Here is a 24316-nt window from a genome sequence, read left to right as displayed (position 1 = left end):
ACAATCCCCACAGTGCCTTGCGCGGGAGGAGGCAGGAGCGCCCCCTCCTCCTCCCCCTCACACTTCTCGACACCCCATAATAATAACGATGAGATTTTGTTAAGCGCTTACTAGGGACCACGCAGTGTTTTAAGCGCCAGGGCTGCGGGGAAACGGAAGTCCAGAGCCCCGGGGACTACAATCCCCACAATGCCTTGCGCGGGGGGGGGCAAGGAGCGCCCTTCTCCTCCTCCCCCCCCCCCCACCTCTCGACGCCCCATGATAATAGTAATGATGTATTTGTTAAGCGTTTACTAGGTGCCAAGCATTATTCTAAGCGCCAGGGCGGCGGGGAAACGGAAGTCCAGCGCCCTACGGACTACAACCCCCAGAGTGCCTTGCGCGGGAGCAGGAGCGCGCTCCTCCCCCCCACCTCTCGACGATGGTTATTATTATTATTATCATTAATAATAATAATAATACTGATTGATAGTATTTGTTAAGCGCTTACTAGGTGCCAAGCACTGCTCTAAGCGCCAGGGCTGCTGAGAAACGGAAGTGGAAGGCCCAAAGGACTACGATCCCCATAGTGCTTTGCGCGGGGGCAACCCAGAGCGCGCCCCTCCCCCCACCCGCCCCCACCTCTCGATGCTCCATGATAATGATGAGATTTGTTAAGCGCTTACTATGTGCCACGCACTGTTCTAAGCGCTGAGGTTGACACAAGGTTATCAAGTGGTCCCATGTGGGGCTCACAGTCTTCATCCCCATTTGACAGATGAGGGAACCCAGAGAATAATAATGTTGGTATTTGTTAAGCGCTTACGATGTGCCGAGCACTGTTCTAAGCGCTGGGGGAGATACAGGGTCATCAGGTTGTCCCACGTGAGGCTCACAGTTAATCCCCATTTTCCAGATGAGGTAACTGAGGCACTGAGAAGTGAAGTGACTTGCCCAAGGTCATACAGCTGAGTGGCGGAACAGGGATTAGAACCCGTGACCTCGCTTTGTGCCCAGCACTCTACTAAGCACTGGGCCGGCTACCGGCACCAGAAGCAGCGTAGTTTCGCAGAAAGAGCCCAGGCTTGGGAGTCAGAGGTCGGGGGTTCTAATCCTGGCTCTGTCACTTGTCTGCTGTGTGACTTTGGTCAAATCACTTCACTTCCCTGTCCTTCAGTATCCTCATCTGGAAAATGGGGATTAAGATTGTGAGCCCCGCTCGGGACAACCTGATTACCTTGTATCCACCCCAGCGCTTAGCACATAGCCAACGCTTAACGAATGCCATTATTATACCAGCAAATGAGGTTGGACACAGTGCCTGTCCCACATGGGGTCACAGTCTCAATCTTCACTTTCCAGATGAGGTCATTGAGGCCCAGAGAAGAGAAGTCACTTGCCCAAGGTCACTGGGCAGAGCTGGGATTCGAACCCAGGACCTTCCGACTCCCAGGCCCGTGTTCTAGCCATTACAACGTGCTGCTTCTCAATCCTCATCGCCGGGTAGGACCCTAAAACCCAGGCCCTCTCTAGGCTGGAGGGTGCAGCTCAGATCCCTTCTCCCCACCTCCCCCCTGAACTCCCAGGAGGACGGCCCCTCGCACATAAGGGAGAACAAGGTCTCTGGTTTTCTGTTTTATTGTAAAAAAACTGATTCTTTCAATTTTTTTTAAACATACAAGCAGAAGTGTTTAATACTGCCCGTTAACACTGTTAAACCTAACAAACCAAAGGAAAAATTTCCAAAAAAAAAAAAAAATTAACAACCACAATAGTTTATTTACAGTTGAACTTTTTTTATATAAGATATTTACAAGACAACCAATTTTACACATCAGAAATGGTATCAAAAGTATGAATTACAACACAGACGACGGCGTGTGAGGTGGGCTTCCAACGAAACCTGAAGGGAACAGACGGGCCTTTCTTTCAATTTAGTAACACTACTTTAAACTTGGTTAAAGCAAGAGATTAAAACGAAGAACTATGTTGTAGGAGAGAAGCGCAGGCAGGGGCTGCAGTTGGAGATTGAATTTCACAGTGTTGAATCCCTTATAGGGAGAAATAAGACTATCCCTCACCAATAACCCAGCCCGTCGGCTTCACCCTTCCCGCTCCGCTGCGTGCCACGGCCCCTCCGCGGGACGGGATCGCTTGAGCCCCCCACCCCCAGAAATCCGCTGCTGAAAACCCGCACGGGGTGGGCAAGGCCAGCGAGGATCCAAGAGGAAGAGGCTCGAGCCGCCGCCTTGGATGGGAGGTGCTCTGACTGAGCCAGGGAAGGACGAAGCAGAGGCTCTGCACCCTTTTACCGCTCTTCCCTCGGTGCAGTTTGAGAATCCGCGCTGGAGCCGCCCACCTGCTCCAGCGCGAGAGCTAAGTCGTCTTAGAGACTGAAACGATGGAGGGAAGAAGAGAGGAAAAGGGAAGAAAAGGTCAGCGCTGCCGCTGCTGTCGGGGTTTGAGCTGGGGCCCCTAGTGGAAGCAGTCAGTCTTCTCGGGCTTTCTTGCTGCATTCACCTTCACCACTGCAGTGTGGACAGCTGGCTCTCCACCCAGGCCCTGCCTCCTTCCTCCTCCTCCCGGGCAGATGGAAGACCAGTTAGAGGAGAGCAAACACCACCGGACAAAGAGGGGAGAAGATGTAAGCCCGCCACCCCGCTCCGTCGGCGTGTGGGGTGCCCACGCTGAAGGGGTCTTGAAAACCAGGGGAGCCAGCTCTGCGTCTTGCCCGAGGGACGTGGGGAAGCCGAAATGATCCCCCCCCCGGAGCTGGGTCTGGCGCCGTGCCCCGAAAGGCGGCCGGGTCCCCGGGAGGGCACGCTCCATCTCCTCTCCGGGGAGGGGAGAGTATACCTTCCCCTCGAACCGACTGGAGTCCGGGCCACGGCCGTGAAGGCCGTTTCCCATTCCCCATCAAAAGCCGGTGCTGCAGCAGAGGGTGGAGAGGCTCCGTGGCAGCCCTTTCTCACGCCGGTTCCAAACCGCTAGGCAGGGTTGTAGTGAAACGTACGGGAAAACAGAAAAGGGAACCACGTTGTGCGTATCGGATTCTGCTTTCACAGGATAACGGCCCGCCGGGCAGAGAGGGATGGGGGCGGGGAACCTATGTGGCAGCAGCAGAGCTCCTGAAAGCTACTTCCTCTCCCTCGGGCCTTCCGTGTCCCCAGAATCTCACGGGGTGAGGCGCGACCCTGGGGAACACGCTGTTGTGAAAGCCCCGGGGCAGGCAGGGTGCTGACCCTGTCCCGTCCGCGCCAGAAGGCCTCACGGCCCTGCCGGCGGGGAGCGGACGAAGGTGAGGGTGCGGGGTGAGGGGTCGGGGAGGAGAGATGGCCGACTGGCATCGCCCCCAGCCCCCTTCGGATGACCCACGTCTCTCGACCGGGGCCCTGAGCCGGTAATGACATGGTTTACGGGGAAAAAAACAGCACCTGGGCCAGAAGGCAGGTGGGCCCACACCCTCCTGGGCCACTCACACGATGCACGGGCCGCTAGGATGGCCAACAGCCAGGGCCAGACCGGCCCCGGTGGCCACCCGTGCCCTACCCTGTGATCGCTATCTGGAATGGGAGGGGGAGGAAAAAAACAAAACCAAAAAACCCGCAGGACACAAGTAGCCCGGAGAAGAGGCTTTGTGAAAACAGAACAAAGGAACAATAACAAAAACCCAAAAGCATGGAAGGGGATTCTCCGTGAACGCGCGATATACACGAGGATGGCGGGAGCTCCCGACTGGCTCTCTCAGCCGGCTCCACCTGACCCCCCAAACCCAGAGTCGCTTCTCCCGGGCTGCTACTTCCGGCAGGTCCGGTGAGGCGTTTGCTTCTTCTGGATCTCCAACCGGCAGCGGCTGCGCTCGTCCAGCCAGGGCAGCTCGAAGTTCCTGGTGGAGAGCGGGGGAAAGCGTTGGATGGAGAGGGGGCCCCCTGGGATGGGGGTGCTCTGGTCCTGCTCCAGACTCCCCCGGGGGGCTCGTGCCCCCTCCAGGTTCTGACCCCCTCCAGGCCCCGTGGACTGACTTGGCTCAGTCCTGAGGAGGGGCGACGTAGCCGCTGCCTGCCGGACATTCGGGGTCCCTTGCCCTCCCGCCCTCCCTCAATTAGGCAGTACCCTAAAAAAAAGAACAGACAAAAAAGCGGAGGCTGGCGGGGCCGGGGAGGATGGCCACATACTCACTGTGGGGTTAGTTTTGGTAATGGTCGTCCAAATGCTACAACAGGCAGGAAGGGGGTGATCAGCAAACTTTCAACTGCAGAAGGGAACCAGAGGGATGGAAGTCAGCGAGGCTCAGGGCCACCCTGACGCGCGGCAAGCCGCCCCCCTCCCCGACGAAAAGGCCCCGGGGGGCCAGACCGAACTCACCATCGTCCGGCTCAGGGAAAAATGAGGTAACCTCCGGCTCAGATTCCTGAATTCCTTTCTTTTTGTACATTCTGAGCTGCAATCGCTGTAGGATTCTTTGTTCCCTGATCCTCTGAATATCCCATCTGGGTGGGGAAAGACCGGCCAAGCAGAACAGACAAACCCCACGCCCCTGAGCACCCGCTCCAAACTGAACACCCGGCCTGGGGCCTATAGCCAGGGCCGGCGGGAGGGCGGAGAGCCACCTGGCTAGGGAAGCAGTTGGGTCTGGGAGCCCCCTCCCCCTGGAGACATCGCCAGCCCGCCTCACCTCTTCCTTCTCTTCTCGTCCAGCTCCAGTTTTGCATGCCGCTTAGAAAACACGCTGTCGTCCAGGTTCTGGGGGCAGAGCGGCCGGAAAGGTCAGGTGGCCCTCAGCCCCCCGCCTCCCTGCTCGGGTCATTCATTACTAATAATAGTAATGGTATTTATGACGGTCCCACTAGGTACCAGGCACTGTTCTAAGCGCTGGGGTAGACAGAAGGTAATCGGGTTGGACACGGTCCCTGTCCCACCTGGGACTCACAGTCTTCACCCTCGTGTTACGCATGGAGGATCGCAGGCCCCGAGAAGTGCCACGGTGACTTGCCCAAGGTCACACAGTAACCAAGTGGCGGAGCCGGGATTAGAACTCAGGTCCTTGGGACTCCCAGGTCCTTGCTCTATCCACCAGGCCATGCTGTTACCCCAAAAACTGAGGGGCGAAGCCACCTCCAGGGTTCCTATGAACTCCCTCTAGACTGTGAGCTCGCTGTGGGCAGGGAATGTGCGTTTATGGATTTACTGAACTCTCCCAAGTGCTTTGTATAGTGCTCTGCGCAGAGTAAGCACTCAAACACGAATGAATAAATGAATATCAACTAGCAGGTGCCTGTTTGTGGCACCCGGGGAAGGCAGGAAGCGGAGTCTCTCCCTTAACCGCATGTAAAATCCCATCTCCTCCAAGGGGCCTTTGCCCAACTACACCCTCATCCCTTACTACCTCTCCCTTCTGCTAGGGCCTAGTGGCTTGAGCACGGCCTGGGGCATCAGGGGATGTGGGTTCTAATCCCTGCTCCGCCACTTGTCCGCTGTGTGACCTTGAACAGGTCACTTCACTTCTCTGGGCCCCGGTTACCTCATCTGCACCATGGGGATTTAGACTGAGAGGCCCATGGGGGACAGGGACCGGGTCCAACCCGATTAGACCGTGGCTTAGTGGAAAGAGCCCAGGCTTGGGAGTCAGAGGACATGGGTTCTAATCCCTGCCCTGCCCCTTGTCTGCCGGGTGACCTGGAGCAAGCCACTTCACTTCTCTGTGCCTCAGCTACCTCATCCGTAAAATGGGGATGAAGACTGTGAGCCCCACGTGGGACAACCTGATTATCTTGTAACTACCCCAGCGCTTACAACAGTGCTTGGCACATACTGAGGGCTTAAACACCATCGTCGTCATCATTCTCTCTACCCCAGTGCTTAGAACAGTGCTTGGCACAGAGTAAGCACTTAACACATACCATAATTATTATTTTTATTCTGCATCGCCTAGGCCATGACATCTGTCCCCTTTAAATACTCCATTCGCCCCACGGCCCTCGGGTACCCCTCTGCCTTCCCCCTCCAAACCGGAAACTCCTTGTGGGCAGAGAACGTGTCTACCACCTCTTCTGCCTCATATTCCAGTCCAGAGCTCAACACCCATAAATGCTGAATAAATACCACTGCTGGATTGAACAAACTAGGAGTTCACATCCCGGAGCGGGCAGGGACGTCCCAACCTCCAAAAGGCACACTTGGCTGACCGCTGAAATTTCTCTATCTCCACTGTCCCGTCTCCCCTTCTGGACCGTAAACTCACTGTGGGAGGGGGAATGTGACTGTTGATTGTTATATTGTACTCTCCCAAGCACTTGGTACATTGATTTGCACAAAGTCAGTGCTCGATAAATACAAACGGATCGAATGAACACTCTGCTTGAGCTCTCAACAGCTGCAAGAAATTTAGTGTGCGCCCAGAGACCCGACTCCACCGCCCGTTTCCCAGGGGGTCCTCTCCCACTCCGCTCCCCACCTCCAAGACTTCCGAAGGGTTCGTCTCGCGCAGGGGCTCCACGGAGTGATCCCTCCAAGAAGGAACTGGAAGAACAGGGGCGGGGAAAAGAGAGGGTCTTTGGGTACGGGGCGGGAGGGGCGACGGCCCCAGCCTCACGCTCCTCCCATCCGTGGCTCCTCGGGCGGCCCGGAGGCGGCGGGAGCGGAGGAGAGGGCGCCCTTCCCGTCCTGGCCGCCCGGCGGCCGCCCTCGTGGGGGGGGTCCCTGCCAGACATGCCCCCGACAGCCCCGACAACCCCAGCCCCGGAAGCCACCGCTCACCATCGTCCGGAGAGACAGCCGGCCGCGGGCGGGAACGCCCTGCTGTGCGCGCCATGCTGAGCAACGGGGCTCCTGCCGCCCCTCACAAGCCCCGGTCGCCCCTGTTCCTCTACTACTCACCGGCCAAGACGGACGTTTCTCCGGCAGCGCTCGACGGCACCAGGCACCCTAGGTGACGCGGCAGAGGAGAGTCAGCTCAGTGGCAGAGAAGGACGGAAGGGAAACTCCCACCCACGCGGACCAAGGGGCCGTATCTGGGGTATTTGTTCGCCACTTGCCACGTGTACTCAGCGCCGGGGTGGATACCCGCAAATCGGGTTGGACGCAGTCCCTGTCCCACGTGGGGCTCACAGTTTCGATCCCCAATTTACAGATGAGGTAACTGAGGCCCAGAGAAGTGACTCGCCCGAGGTCACGCAGCAGCAGACACAGGGCGGAGCCGGGATCAGAACCCCTGGCCTTCCGACTCCCAGGCCCGTGCCCTATCTGCTACGCCATGCTGCTTCTCACGGGGTCAGCGAAGCGTTCTGAAGGTCGGGCCGGGGCAGTCGCTTTCCACTGGCTTTTCAGGGGTGGGGAGCGGGGAGAAGACTAGAAGGAGAGCGGGAAGAGTCCCCCCCATCGCACTCTCTCCAGAAGAGGCGAAGATCTGACCCAATTCAGGACCCCTTTCCCTGTGATCCCTCCTCTCCCTTTGCTCCCCTGGGGCGGGGTCCCGGCCCCAGCTCCGGGTCAGTGCCGAGACCCAAAACTCAGACGGCAGGAGAGCGGGGATTGTCCCAACTGCCGATCCCGGATTCACCTCAGCCCCACTGCCCCTCTCTGCCTCCCGTTTACCCTCAACCCCCTGACCCATCAGGAAAAGGCAGCCGCCACCTCCCCCCCACCCAATTCCACAAGGCCCCGAGAAGCCTCCTTTCCCCAACGCTGGTCCCCCCTCGGCCCAACCGGACCGGGCCTTTCCGACCCAGGAGGCGGCACGATGCGTGACCCAGCCATTTCCCAATACTGGATGGGAAGTTGCCTCAGAGTTTCTCATAAGCAGCCTCGCAGGGTTGCCATGGAAACAAGCGGGTTGGCCAAAGGGAGGGAGGGTGGGCACGGGAGCCCACCGAGCGATGGGGAAAATCCAAAGCCGTGTGGGGATGCCCGGTGGCCAGTTCGCTCCCTGGCTGCAGGCCCCAGTGGATGGTGGAGATTGTGGGGCCGACGCACCTCGCCCACCTTCCCGCCCGGCAGTCGCCAGAGGACCGTCCTCGCCTCCTCACCGAGTGCCGGGGGCCCGGCTCTGGGAGAGCGACCCTCCAGCAAAAGATCCCTCCCCACTGGGGACCCGCAATGATGGCCACACTCCTGAGGGGAGAAAGGCTGGGCCTTGCGGCCCCCCGCAGCTCAGCCCCCGCAGCCACGCCCAGGGAACCCTTTTATTCACACCACAGGAGCAGCAAATGAGCTGCCCGAGACCCTGGGGGAGCAGTTCCCATTCTCGGCTCTCTAGGGCCAGGGTAAAGGGTGCAAACACCAAAGAGGGGGTGACCGAGACAGCAGAGCGAGGGAGACACAGCAAGATGAAGGAGAGAGACATAGGGCGTGAGAGAGACACACAGGGCTAGAAAGAGACACACAAGGGGAGAGAGACAGGGTGAAAGAGAGACACAAGGTGAGAGACTCAAGGTGCCAATCTCCACTTGGCACCCAGACTCAGGCTGGGGGAGCTGTGACCCAGGAGAGGTTGAGAATAGGCTGAATTTGCCCAGAATCTGGCCCCGGCGAGACCTTCCTTGTCCGCCTCTGAGCTCGGCCTTGTTAGGCGCTAGTCAGACACCACCCCGACTCCAGCCCCCGTTGCCGGCCGGCCGCCCACCTTCACAGGGCGGAGGGGAGGGTGGGGGTGGGAGCAGGCGCCTTCTACTCCTTACTTGCTACAGACTCCTCCTTCTTGGGAGAGGGCTCCCGTAACGGGAGCGGTGACGGGGGCGGCTGGTGCCAGCGACACAGGTACATTTCGGTGGTGGAGAGGTATGGCAGCTCTTCGATCTCGCTGGGGAAGGCCGACTCCTTGGAGTAGCCGCCGCCGAGCCCCTTCAGCAGGGGGGAGGGTTTCAGAGAGGGATCCGCCAGACAGCGGCCTCTCTCAGGAGTCTCTTGGCTCCGCAGCTCCCGTTTGCAAACGGCCTCGGTTAAAGAGGGCTCCTCTTTCAGCGGTGAGTGCTTAGGAGTTTTTGTTTTGACTTTCGAAAACTCAGCTGCCAGTTTTTTCACTGGAGTCTTTCTCTCTGCGCTTCCAAATGCTGATTTCCTGCATGTGCGTGTATGTGATGCGGGTGGAGAGAGAGAGAAAGAAGAAAAAAAAAAAAGTCCATCAGGATCCTTCCTTGAGACCCCCTACTACCTGGCCCAGAGAAGCAGCGTGGCTCAGTGGAAAGTGCCCGGGCTTGGGAGTCAGAGGCCGTGGGTTCTAATCCCGGCTCCGCCACTTATCAGCTGGGTGGGATGCCTTTGGGTAAGTCACTTTACTTCTCTGGGCCTCTGTTACCTCATCTGTAAAATGGGGACCGAAACTGTGAGCCCCACGTGGGACAACCTAATGACCCTGTACCTACCCCAGCGCTCAGGAGAGTGCTTAACAAATACCATCATGATGATGGGGACTAAAAACTGTGAGCCCCACGTGGGACAACCTAATGACCCTGTACCTACCCCAACGCTCAAAAGAGGGCTTAAATACCATCACGATTATTATTATTCTCACTGCCTCCAAAGAGGGAGGGAGGCGTTCAAATTAGCAACTGTTTTGGTCCCACAACCTTTAGGGGAACCAGAAAGCCGATGGTCACGGCCAGTCAGAGCTGCTGCCCTCCTCCTCCTCTCGGCCTGCCGCTGGGTCCGTCCAGCCCAACCAGGTGGGTCTTTTCCCCCCTTTTCCTGATCTCTGGGGAAGGAACCCCAAACTCTCACCCTCCGACTATCATCTCCCTTCCTGGAGGGGACTGAGTAGCCGCGGTACGTCCTGTAGAGGCCTCCCGGTCAGCCTCCAAACTACAAATGCCTCCGGGGTGACGTCGGGAGGGAAGGGGCACCCAACCCAGCCGGGATTGCCCGGGGGGGCACGGCACCCCGGTGGGTTTGGCCCGCTCCCGCCTCGGGGCGCCTCACGCTTCTGCCCCCAGCCCGTCATCCCCCCGGGGCCCCCGACGAGAAGGGCGGAAGGCCAGCCAGCGCAGGCACCTTTTGTGGCCTTTTCCGCTCCGGCTGTAGGAGAAAGGCTTGGTGGGCAGGCTCTGGGACGGCTCCGAGAGCTCCGGCTGGCATTCGAGTTCGATCTTCTCGGACAGCTCCGGCTCCTCCCTCTCTTCGGTCTCGTACCCCTGGAACAGCCGGTGTCTCTCCTTCTCGTTATCCTTCTTCACCAGCTGCATCCGCCTTTCCATACGTTCGATCCGGGCGAGGAGCTTTAGGTGGGGGAGTGGGCAGGGGAGAGTTGAGGGAAGGGAGGGAGGGAGAGAGAGTTGTAAAGCGCTCGCTTCGCATGGGTTGATAAGCACACCGGTCCCCAGGCCTGCCGGGAACTTCTCTCCCTCCCCACTCATCGAGCCGAACTTGGCTCCACTGGGCCGAGAAACACCGACCTGGAAACGCTTCTCGCGGGCCCGCTGGGGGGAGGCCAGGAACCCCCCCCCCAAAACTGTCAGGGCTCATCAGGACCCAAGAAACGCACGTCCTCTTCTCACAGAGACCGAGGGTCTCTCTCGGGGCCCTCACCTCTCCGGGGTGGACACTTACCTTATCCTTGCCGCGAACCCCCCATCTCACCGCCGCCCTTCCCGCCCCCTCCCCACCCCAGCCACCCCCTCCTCCCCCGATCTGAGGCCTCCGCCGACCAGGACGGAAGCCCGGAGGGGGCGGCTGGCGGAACCCAGAGCCGGCGAACCCGGCCCCTCCTGGGATCCCGCCGCCACCGCCAACTCCCCAACCTCCCAAAACGAGGAACCCGTCATTTAGAGAATTTGGGAAGGAAGACGGTATAGCTCCATCTCTCAAGGTCCCCACAATTACGGGAGGCAGACATTGTTCCTAAGCTCTGCGTTTGAGGTAATTGTTGGCGCTATTTATACACCACTCCAAATACTGATTAAATGAAATTCCTAGATTTAAGGGGTGGGGGGGGAGAGTATGTGAATATGTGTGTGTGTCGTGGAGGTCGGGGGGAAGCTGGAACGGTCAAAGAGGTCAGAGGGCTTCATGTGGGAGAAGCCTCAGGATAAACCGGAGGGGGAAGGAAGGGTGGGAGGGGTGTCGGGGAGAGGGTGAAGTGTTCTATCCGCGTCCTGTAAAAAGAATTTCATCCAGGTTAGACGGTGAGCCGAGGCCTCCGCCGCTCCATCCGCTCGGCTGCATGGATCTCGGTTACGCGGCCAACAGAAACGGAATAAGAGAGACAAGCTTAAGCAACGCTAGGACTGCAATACACAACAGAAGCAGTGAACGCCAAGTTAAGACTGACACTCTGTATCCTCAACTCACCCCACTTTTTTCTGCCTAGGAGAGCAGGGCGGAGGGGCCATTACCTCGGGAGCTGAGCAGTGAACCTCGACAATCAGCAGAGAGGGCCCCCCAGTGTCAGCCATAACTCTCAATTCATCTCCCGGTATCTGTTTCGAGTCACAGCCTCAACGTTACCTAACCACGGTCTGTGGGTAACATTTCCTTGATTTCTCCTGCCCTCCCCCGCCCCACCCCCCTTTCCCTTCCCGACCGGCAACCTCCCGCAGGTCCCTCACGCGGGGCTAGGGACGCGGGGGGTGGGGGGGGGTCCCTTAAGGTCATTTTTTGGGGGTGCCTGGCCCATTCCACCCTGCAGCCCGGCCCCGGCGCCGGGAGAAGAGCGCTGCCTCTCAGACTCGTTTTGGAAAGCGGACGAAACGCAACCCCAAGCCTTCCCCGGTTCATCCCCAGATCAGCACGCCGCCCCGGAGGTTGGGGGGACGGGGAGCCCGGTCCGCAGCGGGCCGAACGGTGACGAGGGCGCGTATGCCTGCTGGGGGTGGGAGGCTGTTTCGCAGGCAGGCGGTGGGACTTTTTGGGGGGGGGGGGTGATGGGGACTGCCTTGAGTTTGTGACGCAGCTGAAGAACCCTGCCCCCCAGAAGGGGCTGAACTAGAAGCCCCTTCCATCTCCTCCCGCCAAGGAGTTATCGTCCCTCCAACAAGGTCCGGCGCGCCCCGCCCCGTCGGCCGTCCCGGGCGACGGGACAAGGGACCCCTCTGTGCGGGTCTGTTTTGGGGGGACTCGAGGGCGGGAGGGACGACCTCCACCAGCTCAACGGCTGGAGGGTTCCCAGGTGCTCTGGGTTCCTGTGACACGGCGCTGGGACCAGTGCCGGCCGCCCAGTAAGGGCTCAACCAATACCCTCACGATGATGATGATGATGATCGGGGGGGGGGGGGGGGGGGGGGGGTTGCGGGAGGGCTGCGGCGGACTGGACGTCAGCGCTCGGGTCGGCGGGCCCACCTGCCCATTCGGGGCCTCCCCCGGTGGCGGGGCGGGCCAAAGGATGCTGCAGCGGCCCGGGCATCCCCCGCCCGCCTCTCCACAACGCCTAGCGACGGGTGTCGGGCTCCTACGCCGTCTCCTTTAAGTTAACCCCCTGCAGCCTGCAGCGGGGCGGAGAAGCGAGCTCCTCCCCCCCCTCCCCGGTTGCAGAGAGCGACGCCCTCCGCCAAGCGTGCGGTCCTGGCCGTGCACGCCCCACCTCTGACCCGTGCGGTGCCCTTTGACCCCCTCCCCATCTTAGGGGAAGCATGCGCCCCCCCCCCCCCCCCACCTACCGTGTCCCTCTCGGCCTTGAGCTCCTCGATCTCCTTCTCCTTGGCCTGCAGCTGCTGCTGCTGCTGCTCGATGAGGTCGAGCTGCAGCAGGAGGATCTGCTTGAGGCAGGCGGCCTGGCTGGGGGGCCCCGGGCCGCCGCCGCCGCCGCCGCCGCCCCCGAGGGGGCTCTTCCTCACGCCCTTCCATCGGGCCTCGGGGGCCGCCGGGCCGGGGCAGGGGACGGGCGGCCCCGCAGGGTCCGGGGGTCCGAGGGCGTCGGGGGGCGGGGGCGGGCCGGCCTGGTCCTTGGCGGCCCCCGCCCCCGCCTGGGAGGCGGGGAGTCCGGGCAGCACGGCCCGGTCCTTGGGCCCGGGCCCGGGGGCCGGCTCGCCGCCGACGCCCGCCTGCTTGGTGGCCGGGGGCGGGCCGGGCAGCGGGGCGGAGCCGCCCCAGCTCTCCTCGGGCTGGCCGGGGGCGGCGACCACCAGGCCGGGGGGCGACGGGCTGCCGGGCCGGGAGGACGGGCGGGGCCGGGGGTCGTCGTCGGGGCCCCCCCGCTCGGGGTCCGCTCTGCGGTCGGGGCCGGCGGCTTTGAAGACGGCCGATCTCATGGTCATGGCGGCGAGGACCGGCCTAGCGCGGCTCCCCGGCCGCCCGGGCGCCGGCGGAACTGGAGGCCGCGGCCAGGGCCATGGGGGCTCCCCTCTCCTCCTCCTTCTCCTCCTCCTCCTCCTCCTCCTCCTCCTCTCCTCCTCCTCCTCCGCCGCCGCCGCCGCCGCCTCCTGCTCCTCAGGGGCGGGAGCCCGCGCCCGCCCGCCCCCGGGCTCATCCCCGGACCGGCCCGCGCCCACCGGCCTCCTGCCCCTCAGCCGCCCCGCGCCTCCATCTTGCCCCCCCCCCCTCGGGGGAGGGAGGGGGCGGGAGGGGGGTCGGTCGGCGGTGGGCGCCCCGGGGGTCGCCTGGGCCGGGGGTCTCCCCCGCCGCCCCCCTCCTGCCCCCGCCGCCTTCGGTTTCCCTTTAAAACGGAGCCCGGCCGGGGCCGCCGCCAACGCCGCCAACGCCGACCTCGGCGCGCATGCGCCGCCGAAAGGGCGGGGAGCGGGAGGACAAGAAGGCCGCCAACGCCGCCTCGCCTCAGGACCGGCCCAGCCCGGCCCGGCCTCGCCGGAAGGCCCACTCCCCCTCCCCCTGATGATGATGATAAAAATGATATTAATAAAGATATGGGTCGACCCCCCCCCCCCGCTCGCGACCCGGTCCCCTCCCCGGTCTCCCCGGAGCCGCGAGCTCCTCAGGTTGCCCCACGTGAGAGGCAGCGTGGCTCGGCCTGCGGGGTCAGAGGTCATGGCGGAAAATCCCGCCCCTCCCCGGGCCTGCGCTCACTCACTCACTCATTCGAGCGTCTGCCGGGGGGGAGAGCACTGGGGTGAGCGCTCGGCAAGGGCGATTGGGCCGCCCGGACAAGCCCTGACGTTCATACAGTCGTCCTATTAAGCGCTTACTCTGGGGAGAGCACCGGGCTGAGCGCTCGAATTGGGCGGTTGGGCCACAGACAAGCCCTGCCCTTAGTTCGTCCTATTAAGCGCTTACTATGGGGAGAGCGCCGGGCTGAGCGCTCGGCATGGGCAAGAGAGACAAGCCCTGCCATTCATTCATTCATCCTATTAAGCGCTTACTATGGGGAGAGCACCGGGCTGAGTGCTCAAATTGGGCGATTGGGCCACAGACAAGCCCTGCCCTTCGTTCGTCCTATTAAGCGCTTACTATGGGGAGAGCGCCGGGCTGAGCGCTCGGCATGGGCAAGAGAGACAAGCCCTGCCATTCATTCATTCATCCTATTAAGCGCTTACTATGGGGAGACCACTGGGCTGAGCGCTCGAATTGGGCAAGAGAGACAAGCCCTGCCATTCATTCATTCGTCCTATTAAGCGCTTACTATGGGGAGACCACTGGGCTGAGCGCTCGGCATGGGCGATTGGGCCACAGACAAGCCCTGCCGTTCGTTCGTCCTATTAAGCGCTTACTATGGGGAGAGCACCGGGCTGAGCGCTCGAATTGGGCAAGAGAGACAAGCCCTGCCATTCATTCATTCGTCCTATTAAGCGCTTACTATGGGGAGACCACTGGGCTGAGCACTCGAATTGGGCAAGAGAGACAAGCCCTGCCGTTCATTCATTCATCCTATTAAGCACTTACTATGGGGAGAGCACTGGGCTGATGGCTCGGCATGAGCGATTGGGCAACAGACAAGCCCTGCCGTTCATTTATTCGTCCTATTAATAGTTTACTATGGGGAGAGCACTGGGCTGAGCGCTCGAATTGGGCAAGAGAGACAAGCCCTGCCATTAATTCATTCATCCTATTAAGCGCTTACTATGGGGAGAGCACCGGGCTGAGCGCTCGGCATGGGCGATTGGGCCACCCAGACAAACCCTGCCGTTCATACATTCATCCTATTAATAATGTTGGTGTTTGTTAAGCGCTTACTATGTGCAAAGCACTGTTCTAAGCGCTGGGATAGATACAGGGTCATCAGGTTGTCCCACATGAGGCTCACAGTTAATCCCCATTTTACAGATGAGGTAACTGAGGCACAGAGAAGTTAAGTGACTTGCCCACGGCCACACAGCTGACAAGTAGCAGAGCTGGGATTTGAACTCATGACCTCTGACTCCCAAGCCCATGCTCTTTCCACTGAGCCACACTGCTTCTCTGTATTAAGCGCTTACTATGTATTAAGTATTAAGCGCTTACTATGGGGAGAGCACTGGGCTGAGTGCTCGGCATGGGCAGTTGGGCAACAGACAAGCCCTGCTGTTCATTTATTCATCCTATTAATAGTTTACTATGGGGAGAACACTGGACTGAGCGCTCGGGATAGGTGATTGGGCCACAGAGACAAGCCCTGCCGTTCTTTCATTCTTCCTATTAAGCGCTTACTATGGGGACAGCACTGGGCTGAGCACTCGGCATGGGCAATTGGGCCACAGAGACAAGCCCTGCCATTCGTTCGTTTGTCCTATTAAGCGCTTACTATGGGGAAACCACTGGGCTGAGCGCTCGGGATGGGTGATTGGGCCACAGACAAGCCCTCCCTTTTGTGCATTCGTCCTATTAAGCGCTTACTATGGGGAGAGCACTGGGCTGAGCGCTCGGGATGGGCAATTGGGCAACAGATAAGCCCTGCCATTCTTTCATTCATCCTATTAAGCGCTTGCTATGGGGAGAGCACTGGGCTGAGCACTTGGTTTGGGCAATTGGGCAACAGAGACAAGCTCTGCCATTCATTCATTCATCCTATTAAGCGCTTACTATGGAGAGAGCACTGGGCTGAGCGCTCGGGATGGGCGATTGGGCAACAGAGACAAGCCCTGCCGTTCATTCATTCATCCAACTGTATATATCCAACTGAGAAGCAGCGTGACACAGTGGAAAGAGCACGGGCTTGGTCGAATCCCAGCTCTGCCACTTGTCAACTGTGTGACTGGGCAAGTCACTTAACTTCTCTGAGCCTCAGTTACCTCATCTGTAAAATGGGGATTAAGACTGTGAGCCTCAGCTGACAAGCGGTAGAGCCGGATTAGAACCCACGACCTCTGACTCCCCAGCCCGGGCTCTTTCCACTGAGCCACGCTGCTTCCTGTGAGGAAATGAGGAGTGAGACTGTGAACCCCAGGTGAGACAGGGACCGTGTCCATCCCGATTTGCTGGCATCCACCCCAGCACTTAGTACAGTGCCTGACACATAGTAAGTGCTTAGCAAATACCACAATTATTATTAGAAAGCAGGAGCCGGGGATGGATGAGCCCCAAGTAGTGTCCCATCCTCCTGCTCGCCCCACCCTCCGCCACCCTAGCCTTTACCTGGGCCTGCGGGTAGAAGGTTTGGAAGCCAGAGGCCGCACAATCTAGCGCGAAGGGCATGGGATGGTAGGAAGCAGCGGGCCTTATTGGGTAGAGCGCAGGCCTGGGAGGCAGAAGGACCTGGGTTCTAATCCCTGCTTTGGCACATATCTGCCTTGGGCAAGTCACTTCACTTCTCTGGGCCTCAGTTACCTCATCTGTAAAATGGGGATTTAAGAGCATGAGCCCCATGTGGGACAGGGACTGGGTCCAACTTGATTCATTTGTATCTACCCCAGTGCTTAGAACTGTGCTTGGCACATAATAGGCGCTTATGAGAAGCAACGCGGCTTAGTGTAAAGAGCCCGGGCTTGGGTGTCAGAGGTCGCGGGTTCTAATCCCGGCTCCGCCAATTATCAACTGGGTAACTTTGAGAAAGTCACTTCACTTCTCGGGCCTCAGTTACCTCATCTGTAAAATGGGGATGAAGACTATGAGCCCCACAGGGGACAACCTGATTACCTGGTGTTTATCCCAGTGCTGAGAACGGTGCTTGCCACGTAGTAAGCGCTTAACAAATACCATCATTATTACTATTATTATTATGTACCATTATTATCGGTTTGGTTTTTTTTACAAAATGGGCAGGCTTCTGGGAGTCAGGAGACCTGAGTTCTGCTGTGTAACGTGAGGCAACTTATGTAACCTTTCTGGGCCTCAGTTTCTGTACTGTAAAGTGGGGAGAATCATTCCCGCCTCCCCTTTCCTCACAGGGGTGCCAGGAGGATAACGTGATGGGAATGAGATGGGGGCAAAATAAATGTGGTATTTGTTAAGCCCTTGGATAAATGCAATCAGATCGGACACACAGATCCTGTCCCACATGAGGCTCACAGTCTCGAGGGGAGGGAGAATGGCCCTTTGATCCTTGTTTTATAGATGAGGTAACTGAAGCACAGAGAAGTCAAATAACTTGCCCAAGGTGGTACAGCAGGCATGTGGCAGAGTCAGGATTAGATTCGGTAAATCTACTTACTGTCTCCCTGTCCTGTGTTCTTTCTACTAAGCTTTGCTGCTTCCCCGCGGTGCTGAGTGCTTTGGGAAAATTAAAAAAAAACCCCTCTACAAATATTTTTATTATGCCCCCTTTGTGAAGGACAGATTGAAATCTCCTTGGGGACAGGAATAGTGTCTACCAACCCTATTGTATTGCACTCTCCCAACCGCTTAGTACAGTGCTCGGCACACAATAATCGCTCAATGCCAGTGAAGTATAGGGGTAATGAGGGGACCCAGGAAATCATAACCTTTCCTCTAGGCAAAAGATCATTCATTCATTCATTCATTCATTCATTCGTATTTATTGAGCGCTTACTATGTGCAGAGCACTGTACTAAGCACTTGGAATGTACAAATCGGTAACAGATAGAAACAGTCCCCGCCCTTTGACGGGCTTACAGTCTAATCGGGGGAGACAGACAGACAAAAAGAAAAATAGGGGGTGGAGGAGGTGAGAGAGCTATTGTCAGTGGCCTAGAGGGTTGCCCAGAGAACCAGAACCTCCTTGGAAGAGGAGGAGGCTATTAACTCGGGCTTTCTATTGCCCTCTCCCTCTCTTCAGTCGCCTAGGGAAGCGAAGTGACTTGCCCAAGGTTACACAGCAGACAAGAGGCAGAATTAGAGCAGAATTAGAACACAGGTCCTCTGATTCCTAGGCCCAGGCTCTTTCCGCTTAGCCACGCTGCCAGCTCTTCCCCTCTTCCCAACTGCCCTCTCCCTCTCTCCTTCTCTCCCCAACTGCTCTTTCCCTCACCTCAACTGCCCATTCCTTCCCTCAACTGCCATTCTCTCCCCTCAACTGCCCATTCTCTGTCTCCAACTGCTCTTTCATCATCCTCATCCTCACCCTAGTTGGTATTTATTGAACACCTACTGTGCCCTAAAGAAAGTCCTTTCTCAGAGCCTGCCCCCCCCCCACTTTGTTCTCAGCAAGCCCTTCTCCTGTAGGTTCAGACTGATTTGGTGTCGATGAGGTTCAATTGATGAGGAACCTTTTTACTTATGGTATTTATTAAGCGTTTATTGTGTGCTAAGCACTACAGTAGTTAAAAAATAGTCATTTCAGACACAGTTCCCGTCCCACATAAAGTCCGTCATCTAATAGATTAGATTAGATTAGACTGTAAACACGTCAATGGGCAGGGACTGTCTCTATCTGTTGCCGATTTGTACATTCCAAGCGCTAGTACAGTGATCTGCACATAGTAAGCGCTCAATAAATACTATTGAATGAAAGAATAATAACTCTCAGTCTTTTCTTTCACCCTTATTTGGGGCCAATGTCTCTGTTTCTCTTTTCTCTAGGTTACACTCCTCACAACAACCACCTCAGGACAGCTTTTTCTTTTTAATGGTATCAGTTAAGCGCTTACTATGTGCCAGGCACTGTACTAAGTGCTGGGGTAGATGGGCAGGGATTGTCTCTATCTGTTCCCGAATTGTATATTCCAAGTGCTTAGTACAGTGCTCTGCACAGAGTAAAAGCTCAATAAATACTGCTGAATGACTGAATACAAGTTATTCGGGTTGGACACAGTCCCTGTCCCACATGGGGCTCTTGGTCTTAATCCCCATTTTACAGATGAGGTAACTGAGGCACTGAGAAGTTAAATCCCACAGCGGAGAAGTCGCGGAACCAGGATTAGAACCCAGGTCTTCTGACTCCCAGGCCCATGTTCTATCTATTAGACCACGCTGCTTCTACTTGAAGGACTTCCATCCGTATTGACTCCCATACCCTGTTATTTAAGGACTCACTTGTCTACATCTCCACTTTTCCTTCTTCCTACTGTGGGTATATTATTTTAGTTTCTGTTTCTCCCTCTAGGTTGTCAATTGCTTAACAGCAAGGATTAACTCTATCACTTCTGCTCTCCCAAATGCTTAGTTCAGTGCTCTGCACACACGTGCTTAATCCCCGCTCTGCCACTTGTCAGCTCTATGACTGTGGGCAAGTCACAACTTCTCTGTGCCTCGGTTCCCTCATCTGTAAAATGGGGATTAAGACTGTCACGTGGGACAACCTGATTACCCTGTATCTACCCCAGCACTTAGAACAGTGCTCTGCACACAGTAAGCGCTTAACAAATACCAACATTATAATTATTAACAAATACAACCGACTGTTTGAGTGGAAGCCCTTTCCCTGCTTTTTCTTATTTCCCCTCCTCCATCATGCCGTTTGTTTGTTTTACGGTATTTGTTAAGTTCTTACTGCATGCCAGGCACCGTACTAAGCCCTGGGGAGAGATAAACTGATCAGGTTGGGCACAGTCCATGTCCCAGTTGGGCACAGTCCATGTTCCACTTGGGGCTCACAGTCTTAATCCCCGTTTTACAGATGAGATCAAGAGGCACAGAGAAGTGAAGTGACTTGCTCAAGGTCACTCATCTGTTCGATCGTCTTTATCGAGCGCTTCCTGTGTACAGCGAACTGTCCTGAGCGCTTGAGCCGGAATTAGAACCCGAGTCCCCTGACTCCCAGGCCTGTGCTTTAGCCACTAGTCCAGGCATCTTCCCCTGGGTTTGCTGCTGAAGATCCGGCCTCCCCACAGAGAACAATAGCGGTCTCTTTGGAAAGAGTGACTGTGTGTGCCTCTGAGAGAGAGAGAGTGTGCCTGGTGTGTGTTTTTTCCCTCCTTTCTCCACCAAAGAGGGATATCTCCCCTCCTCTCACCCCCTTGAGGAGAGAGGAGATGCCCTGCCCTGGATGACCAAGACATTAAAAGCTCCATGGGTTGGCATCACCTGCTCTCCTCCCTCTCCCTGAAGTCTAAAGGGGACAGGGAGGCCGAGAGATCTGTTAAGCAGGCAGAAGCGGTGGTGGAAGAGGAGCTGATTTTCTCCTCCTCCTTTTCCTCCTCCTCCTCCTCCTTTTCCTCCTCCTCCTCCTCCTCCTCCTCCTCCTCCTTTTCCTCCTCCTCCTCCTTTTCCTCCTCCTCCTCCTCCTTTTCCTTCTCCTTCGGAGCTGCAGGCCTCCCCATCACCTTGCTTGCTGTGCCCCACGGGGTGGGCTGCTACTGGGAACGGAGCCCTGGAGCGCGGCCAAGGCTCCAACCCAGGCTGCCCTGATCAATACCGCATTTCATTCCTGGGCAGGGGGGACTCATAAAGCCTCCTTCCTGGGTGTCCCAAAGCTCCATTCCTTCCCTCCTCCCTGGCCAGACCCTTTTCCCACCTGGGGGACAGGGCTGCCCACCCTTGAGCATACCCGTCTGCATCCCCCCTTTCCCTCTGCTCCTCCCCCTCTCCCTTCCCCTCCCCTCAGCACTGTGCTCATTTCCTCATTTATTTGCTCTTTATTACCCTATTTATTTTGTTAATGAGGTATACATCCCCTTGATTCTATTTATTGTTATTGTTTTTGTCTGTCTCCCCCGATTAGACTGTAAGCCCGTCAGTGGGCAGGAATTGTCTCTATCTGTTGCCGAATTGTACATTCCAAGTGCTCTGCACATAGTAAGCGCTCAATAAATACTATTGAAGGAATGAATGAATTGACCAAACTCCCTTTGCCCATCGTGGAGGGGGAGGGAGCTGGCAGGGAGGCTGAGCTCTGGGGGTGGGGCATCCAATGCCGGACAACAAAGGTGACCCAAGAACCGGGGCCCCCAGCTCCCAGAGCAACTCACAGACCTAAAAAAAAAAAAAAAAAAGTCGGTATTTATTAAGCGCTTACTATGTGCAGAGTACTGTTTTAAGCGCTGGGGTAGATACAGGGTAATCAGATTGTCCCACGAGAGGCTCACAGTCTTCATCCCCATTTTACAGATGAGGGAACTGAGGCACAGAGAAGATAAGTGACTTGCCCACAGTCACCCAGCTGACGAGTGGCAGAGTCGGAATTCGAACCCGTGACCTCTGACTCCCAAGCCCGGGCTCATTCCACTGAGCCACGCTCCACAACCTCAGCAAGCAGCTTTAGAAGCAGCATGGCTCAGGAGAAAGAGCCTGGGCTTGAGAGGCAGAGGTCATGGGTTCTGATCCCCGCTCCGCCGCTTATCCGCTGTGTGACCTGGGGCCAGTCACTTCACTTCTCTGGGCCTCAGTTCCCTCATCTGTAAAATGGGGATGAAGACTGGGAGCCTCATGTGGGACAACCTGGTCATCTTGTATTCACCTTGTAAGAACAGTGCTTGACACATAGTAAGCGCATCACAAATGCCATTATTATTATTATTTTTATTAAAATGGGGATGAAGACCGTGAGCCCTACGTGGGGCAACCTGATGACCTTGTATCTACCCCAGCGCTTTGAACAGTGCTTGGCACATAGTAAATGCTTAACAAGTACCAACATTATTATTATTTATTAACTGTATCGCCACTTGACATTAGCCCTTTGAGGTAGGAGAGGGACATTCTGCCCGTTGGGTCCCCCACTCGGTATGTCCTCAAATCTTACCTTGTATCCTCCCCAGCTCTTAGAACAGTGCTTGGCACATAGCAAGCGCTTAACAAATACCATTATTATGATTATTATTATTATTAAAATAGGTATCAAGACTCTGAGCCCCACGGGGGAACAACCTGACTGCCTTGTATCCCCCCAGCGCTGAGAACACTGCTTCGCACATAGTAAGTGCTTAACAAATGCCGTCATTATTATCAATAAATACGAGCGAACGAACTGATGGGTGTTTCCCGGGCTCGGATTGGGGCCCCGGGGCCCACAGGGCAGAGAAATAAGGCAGAGGGGGAAAGGTGAGTGGGAGATCTCTCCAGCTCTGGAGAGAGGAGAGACAGAGAGAGAGAGAGAGAGCTCCCCTCGCCGGGGCCTCTTCGCTCCAGCTAGAGGCCCCCGTGTCCCCTGCTGCTTTTTTCTTTTCTTTCTTTTTTTAAATTTAATACGCGGCCCCAACTTGGAGCGTCCCTCCCGCTCTCCGCCTGCCTCACGTTGCCCTCCACTCCCCGTCCCGGCAGCCTTCGCGAGGGTGCCAGCCCATATGACCCGAGTTTGGTTCTCCGCCGGGCAGCTGGCACGGGCCGGAGCTGCCCCCTTCCGGGTGCCCAAGACCAGGGAGGTTTCCAGGCGGCCCCCGGGGAGGATCCACCCTGGGCAGGGAGGTTTCCAGGTGACCCCGGGGGGTGTGGGGGGGACCCTCGAAGCTGCCTTAGCTCCAGTGGCTACAGGCTGACGTTGCTCTTTGGTTAGTCACTTCTAGTACGGTTGCACAACCGAGGCCAGGGTGGGCGGGACACACGCAGAGAAACCGTCGGAGCTGAGTTCGAGGCCAGGGAGGGGAGGAGAGGCAGCCCCTGGAGTGCTGGAGGCAATCCTCGGCATCCAGAGAGTCACCGATGACGATGTTTGATGGTATTTCATTCATTCAGTCGTATTTATTGAGCGCTTACTATATGCAGAGCGATGTACTAAGCGCTTGGAATGTGCAATTTAAATGTACCAGGCGCTGTACTAGGCGCTGAGGTGCTCTACTAAATGCTGCTGCTGATGGTATTTGTTAAGCGCTTACTACATGTCAAGCTGGGGTAGATACAAACTGTCCAGGAAGGACACGGTACCTGTGTCAGTAAGTAAGCCAGTAAGTGCTCAATAAAAGTGATTGACTGACTGACTGACTCTCTTGGTGGGACAGGGGAAGGGGCTGGGAGCAGAGGGTCCCGAGAGTGGTCTAATGGTTAGAGCAAGGGGCTGGGAGTCAGAAGGACCTGGGTTCTAATTCCAGCTCTGCCACTTGCCTGCTGTGTGACCTCGGGCAAATCTCTTCTCTGTGCCTCGGATACCTCATCTGCAAAATGGGCGTTAAGACTGTGATCCCAATGGGGGCCAGGGACGGGGTCCGATCCGATTATCTGGCGCACAGTAAGCGCTTAACAAATTCCAGAATTATTATTATTATTAACAAACAGGAGCAGCGTGATTGAGTGGAAAGAGCACAGGCCTGGGAGTCAGAATGACCTGGGTTCTAATCTGCTGCGTGACCTGGGGCAAGTCACTTAACTTTTTGGGCCTCGGTTCCCTCATCTGTAAAATGGGGATGAAGAGTGTGAGCCCCACTTGGGACAGAAACTGGGTCCAACCTGTTTAATTAATTGGTATCTATCCTTGCGCTTAGAACAGTGCTTGGCACAGTGTAAGCACTTAACAAAAGTTGATGATGAGGACGATGATTATAATCCTCATCGCGGGGCCCTGAGCCTTTGTACGGCCAATCCAGACTCACCCTTCCCCAGGGAGTTCCCCAGCGGGCTGGGGCAAGGGGGCCGAGACCCCCACCCCTAGGAGGGTAATAATAATAATAATAATAATGATGATGTTGGTATTTGTTAAGCGCTTACTATGTGCCAAGCACTGTTCAACTCGCTGGGGTAGGTACAAGGTAATCAGGTTGTCCCACGTGGGATGCACAGTCTTAAACAGAGAAGCAGCGCGGCTCAGTGGAAAGAGCCCGGGCTTGGGAGTCGGAGGACATGGGTTCGAATTCCGGCTCGGCCACTTGTCCACTGCGTGACCTTGGGGAAGCCACTCGATTTCTCTGGGCCTCACTGACTTCATCCGCAAAATGGGGATTAAGATCGTGAATCCCATGTGGGACTTACCTTGTATCTACCCTAGCGCTTAGAACAGTGCTTGGCACATAGTATGCGCTTAACAGATACCCTCATTATCCATTATTATTATTAATCCCCATTTTACAGATGAGGGAACCGAGGAGTGAAGCGACTTGCCCAAGGTCACACCGCAGGCAAGTTGATGCCTGTCTACTTGTTTTGTTGTCTGCCTCCCCGCATCCGAGACTGTGAGCCCGTCGGTTGGGTAGGACTTGTCTCTGTCGCCGAATGGTGCTTTCCGAGCGCTTAGTACAGTGCTCTGCACCCACTAAGCGCTCCAGAAATACGATCGAATGAA

General features: G+C 56.9%; 1 protein-coding gene across 3 annotated transcripts; it reads right to left on the bottom strand.

Annotated features, from left to right (window-relative positions):
• Positions 1–1601: 1601 nt before the first annotated feature.
• Positions 1602–13277, bottom strand: MSL1 (MSL complex subunit 1). 3 transcript variants are annotated; one of them, XM_029075487.2, is made up of 9 exons: positions 12564–13277; positions 9964–10187; positions 8655–9034; positions 6856–6903; positions 6434–6498; positions 4655–4722; positions 4345–4469; positions 4159–4231; positions 1602–3865 (listed from the first exon to the last, which is right to left on the bottom strand). In XM_029075487.2, the coding sequence occupies exons 1-9, from the start codon at positions 13158–13160 to the stop codon at positions 3775–3777; spliced, it is 1671 nt and encodes a 556-aa protein (XP_028931320.1). In that variant the 5' UTR covers positions 13161–13277; the 3' UTR covers positions 1602–3774. The 3 variants fall into 3 exon arrangements, with proteins under 3 accessions (XP_028931320.1, XP_028931321.1, XP_028931322.1); XM_029075488.2 differs by lacking the exon at positions 12564–13277 and adding an exon at positions 11304–11456; XM_029075489.1 differs by lacking the exon at positions 12564–13277 and adding an exon at positions 11260–11349.
• Positions 13278–24316: the final 11039 nt, after the last annotated feature.

The sequence above is a fragment of the Ornithorhynchus anatinus genome, chromosome 11, assembly GCF_004115215.2.
Source record: "Ornithorhynchus anatinus isolate Pmale09 chromosome 11, mOrnAna1.pri.v4, whole genome shotgun sequence".
In the NCBI taxonomy this organism is placed as follows: domain Eukaryota; kingdom Metazoa; phylum Chordata; class Mammalia; order Monotremata; family Ornithorhynchidae; genus Ornithorhynchus; species Ornithorhynchus anatinus.
This window is presented reverse-complemented; position numbering and strand designations above follow the sequence as displayed.